Here is a 5,320-nt window from a genome sequence, read left to right as displayed (position 1 = left end):
ATCTGTTGATAAGATTATTTTACCCTTTGTTTTGTTAGTGTGATATATCACATTGATTGATTTGGGTATATTGAACCATCCCTGTGCCCGTGGAATAAATCCACTTGATTGTGATATATTTTTTAATGTATTGTTGTGTATGATTTGCTAGTCTTTTGTTCTCTTAAAATTATTTTGTCAGATATAAGTATGGCTACACCTGCATTTCTGTGGATGCTATTTACTTGGAGAATCATTTTCTACCTTTTTATTTTGAGTCTATCTTTTCATTTGCAGCTTAGATATTTCTCCTAAAGACAACATATGGCTGGGTTTTGTTTTTTATCCAATCTGATACTCTGTGCCTCTTCATTGGTGAATTCAGCCCATCTATATTTAAGGTTATTATTCAGTGTATGAGGATTTCCAATAGTCATTTATCTTTTTTACTTCTGCTAGTTCTGTGCCTCCATTGGTTCTTTTCCTTTGTGTTTCTCTGTTGTTTTTGTTTGTTGATATTCTATCATTTTCCTCTGTTTCCTCTTTTTTTCAGTTATGTGTCTCAGGGTGTTTTTATGTGTGTGGTTACCTTTAGGTTTGTTAAAAAGAATGGTTCATATATACAATAGTCTTGTTTCTTTAAAAGTGCTCTTTTAATGGTCTGTAATAATCAGTTCTCTATGATAGCTGTCAGTTTGTTCCATATATCCAAATATTTGTTAAGTGTCATGATATCGGAAAGAACATTGAACTGTGAACCAAGAATGTAAGTGATAAAACACATATATTAGAATAAAATCAAGATCCTTATAATAAATGATAAAGAAATAGGAATAGGGAATTTATGCAGGGTGAGATAAATATAAAAACAAAATAATGAAAAATATTTACTATGTAGTATCAGTAATCAAATAAAACCTATGAGATCATTTTTCATCTAATAATGCAGTAAATATGTATATAAAAATTGTGTATATAATTTTTATATGTATTAAGTATATAAGATATATTGTATAAAGATGGATAGATAGATTTTATGTAGAGTTGTTGAGACTTCGGGGTCAGTGGTACCTTTATTCACTGCTGACTGTGGAAGAGGAATGACATAAATTGGCTTAACTTTCCTCTGGGCCTATATGGACTGTGTAAGAAGGGTCCTAATTTGATCAGTACTATTTGACTCAGTAATCTCATTACTAGAAATGTACTATAATGAAAAAATCAGCAGAAGTAAAAACAAACTCTAGGCATAAAAATGATAAGAAAAATCTTTGAATTTAAGCTAAATGTATAAAATTAAGAGAATGGTTTAGTAAAACATAAAACAGACTAGTATGTATTCATTGAAACAATAATTATGAATCCTTGATAATTTGAGGGGAAACTTCATACTATGATGTTGCAACTAAACAAAGATCTGCCTATTTGTGGAGAAAATAGACAAAAACATGCAAATTTAGACTTACTTGTACTAGTGTGGTGTAATTTAGAGTGACTATCAGCTATTTTTAATGTATTTTTTGTGTTTTGTTCACTATCGATTTCAAAAGTTTTAATATATTAAAATAATTATGAGACCTCAGATTTATAATGTAATATTGCTAGGGCCTGGATTCTTACACAAATGCTGGTGTTGGGACTAGAATTCAGTACTTCTCTGCTTTCAGTGGATTTTAGATTCACCCAGGAAAGTTGTTGAAAATGCACATTGCTAACTCCATCTCAGAATTTACCTTGTTAGGTCTGGGGTGGAGTCCATGGACCTGTATTTTTAATTAGGAATAACTAAAATTTATATCCAAGTTCTCTTCCACCTATGGCACTCTGTTTTTTAATGTAGTGCTTAACATACCAGAAACACTCTATAATGAATAGGTAAATAACATTTTATCTTTTCCATTTCTTTTTTTTCTTTTACTTTATTTCTTAGCCTGAAGCAAAGTGGATTCATAAGCTGCTTTAAAAAACAACTGAGCGCTTGGTTTCACAGAATGACCTTACCACAGTAAACCCCAGCTACTCTCAAATGGGCATTTATACTTCTGTGGGCCTGTAATAAATAAAAACAAGTCTTCTGTGAGTATCAGGATCTGATTTTTTGCGTGTAATTTATAGAAGTCTTTGTAGAGGTGTGTACTTTATTCATTAAATATCTGAACTAAAGTACTGCAGTATTTTACCCCATGCTCTGAAACTCCAGTTGGAAGCAGTTTCTCAGTTTAGGTTAAAACTTGGTGATTTTCCTTTTATATTGTGTTAAATTTCTCTTCTATTTATTATTAAAAAGAGTAAATAGAACCCTAGACAGTTTTGCTAAGTGGTTAGAGCATCCTCTTATGCACGGAAGGGTTGCAGGTTTGATCCCAGCCCTGGTCGTGGTAACTGTGGGAAGCAACCTATCAATGTGTCTCATATTGATGTTTCTCTCTCCTTCTCCTCTTCCTCTCTCCCTCCTTCCCTTCCATTCTGTCTAAAATTCAATGGAAAATATATATCCTTGGGTGAGGATTAACAACAATTGAAAAAGAGTAAATAGAATGGAAGGAAGTAAGCATATTTTTCATACCCTTAAAAGAAATAGAGTTTTTTGCCCTCCCCAGTAGAGGGCGTGCAGGAGGCAGATGATCAATGATTCTCGCTAATCATTGATATTTCTATCTCTCCCTCTCTCTTCCTCACTGAAATCAATAAAAATATATTTAAAAAAGAAATAAAGTTTTATGTATATAGCAATTCTCACTTCCCATATGCACATACAGAGTTTTCAATGCAATAATTTACATTTAGACTATTTCCCTTTAGTTTATTACTTTCTTTAATAATAACCTGAAAGTGTCCCTAAAATAATAACAGACATTTGTCAATTATTTTACATATTCCCGTGGTTATGCTTGACATATTCTTTCCTGAGATCAGGAAAACACTTTGGAAGGAAAGATAAATAACAGGTGATGATGATAGATAGATGACATATAGGAGATGGATAGACGATAAGTAAATAGATAGATAGATGATTGATAGATAGATAGATAGATAGATAGATAGATAGATAGATAGATAGATGATAGAAAGAAAGAAAAATCATAGATTATTGTCTAAGTACTATAAAATGGATAGCTTTTAAAAATAAAAATTTATTTCACACAATTCTGGAGCCTGGGGATTCTAAGATCAAGGGGCCAGAAGGTTTAATGCCTCATGAGAGCCCACCTCATGGTTCATACACAGCCCTTCTCACTGTTTCCTCACATGGTAGAAAAGTACTAGTGAGCTCAGTGGATATTCTTTTATAGAAACACTAATCTAATTCATGAGGGCTGAACCCTCTCAAAGCATCTGCCAAACGCCCTACCTAATACCAACATATTGGGCATTAGGATTTTAACATATGAATTTGGGGCCATAAATATTTAATCTATAGCAATAATATATACAGAGACAAAGCTAGATATAAATATGAAAACCTCTCAGTTCACCAAGTCTGTTTTCTGCCTTTCGGGTATAATCTTCACTTCTAATTACTCTCAGAAATGACTACATTTCTGAAACAATTTTAAAGAGGTGTCATTTTTCTAGCCCATTTGATCACATACACATGTCCTAATTTACAAATAAAATGTTTTTCATTGTAACATTATAAGTAGAAAAGGTTTCAAAATAATCCAATTGTCTGTCAATAAGTGACTGATTGAAAACATAATAGTAATTTTCCACAATGGAATGCCATGTAAATGTGAAAAACAATAAGGAAGCTCTCTATGCGGTGAGGTGAAAAGATCTCCATTATAAATTTAACTAAAAAAAAAAGGTGGTGAAGGACATATATATTCTGGAGGGATCACGGGAGGTTGGCCGCTGGCCCCAGGAGGGAGCTGGCCCTGGACCCCCTGGGAAAGGGGTCATGTCTGCCACCACCCATCCCTGGTTCCCCATCCCAGCCTGGGGCCCGAAGGCCCTGGTGGGGTCAAGAGAAGAGGCGATGGTCTGGGCAAGGAAGGAATGGACGTCAGATGCTGATGCCACCATCATGTTACTCTGCCTCCCACCCTACTCCTCTCACCGCCATGCCACCACCACAATGGGTGGGCATCAATAGGGGCCTGATGTCCAGGGGGATAGATACGGCATGGGAGGTTGGTCACCAACCTTGAGGAGGGAGCTGACCCTCGGCCACCCTGGGAAAGGGGCTGTGTCTGCCATCACCCACCCCCAGTACTCCATCCCAGCTCAGGGTCCAGCCCCAATTGGGTTATCAGAGCCTGCCAGCCAGGGGGAGGAACTGCGAGAGTTTGGCCGGCCAGGGGGTAGGGACCAAAGGGGGTTGGCCGGCTGGTGGTTTGCTGTGGGAGTGCACTGACCACCAGGGGGCAGCTCCTGAGTTGAGCGTCTGCCTCCTTATGGTCAGTGTGCATCATAGTGATCAGTCGTTTCTGTCATTCCAGTCATTTGGTTGTAACAGTTGCTTAGACTTTTATATACTGTATAAACTAGAAGCCCGGTGCACGAATTTGTGCACCAGTGGTGTCCCTCAGCCTGGCCTGTGGGATCAGGCCAAAACTGGTTCTCTGACATCCCCTGAGGGGTCCCAGATTGCACAATTGGGGCCAGAGAGGGATGTGGGAGGCTGGTCAGCACGGGAAGGACTGCAGGAGGGCTCCAGGGTGTGTCTGGCCCATCTCAATCCCGATTGGTCAGACCGCAGCAGCAAGCTAACCTACTGGTCGAAGCATCTGCCCCCTGGTGGTCAATGCATATCATAGTAAGCGGTTGAGTGGCCTTAGCATATCATTGGCATATTACACTTTGATTGGTTGAACGGATAACCAGACAACTGGACACTTAGCATATTAGGCTTTTATTATATAGGACTAGAGGCCCAGTGCATGAATTGTGCACCTTGAAAGAAACTGTGGGCTGAAAGGCTGCAGTAGGAACAGGGGCAGGTCTCAGCCCATCCTCCACGCCCCTGCCCAATCCCTCCCGCCACAGCCTCTGGTCCCCTGTCTGTCAGCAGCCCTGCTCCCATCACCGTTGCTCCCATGTGCTGTTGGCGCTGACCACACTCACACCCATTGATGGTGCTGAGTGCTTGGGGCCAGTGCCAGCAGCAGGTGAGAGAGCCAGGCAGGACCATGGCATGTGGGAGCAAATAATTTTCAGTAACCACCAGAGGCTTGCCCTGATGACAGCGACAGGTGCCCCGCCTTGGTCTGGCGCCCCTGCTCACTTGCCCCACCATCCTGCCACAGCCAACAGCTGCCATGTTCTGCATATGCCCCCTGGTGGTCAGCACACTTAATAGCTACCAGTTCGGTTGTTCCATTAGGTCTAGTCTATTTGC

At 39.3% G+C, this 5,320-nt stretch overlaps 1 protein-coding gene across 1 annotated transcript in view; it reads left to right on the top strand.

Moving 5' to 3' along the window:
- The window catches only part of CYLC1 (cylicin, basic protein of sperm head cytoskeleton 1), a 6,612-nt gene extending 4,670 nt beyond the window's left edge, over positions 1-1,942 (top strand). The window contains exon 2 of the mRNA XM_006764404.1: positions 1,910-1,942. Coding sequence (XP_006764467.1) covers positions 1,910-1,942 — 33 coding nt within the window. The remainder of the gene's footprint in view (positions 1-1,909) is intronic.
- The last annotated feature ends 3,378 nt before the right edge of the window (positions 1,943-5,320 follow it).

This window comes from Myotis davidii, unplaced genomic scaffold (genome assembly GCF_000327345.1).
Source record: "Myotis davidii unplaced genomic scaffold, ASM32734v1 scaffold4101, whole genome shotgun sequence".
NCBI lineage: Eukaryota > Metazoa > Chordata > Mammalia > Chiroptera > Vespertilionidae > Myotis > Myotis davidii.
The sequence above is the reverse complement of the archived record's forward strand: the minus strand, read 5'-3'. Positions and strand labels throughout refer to the sequence as shown.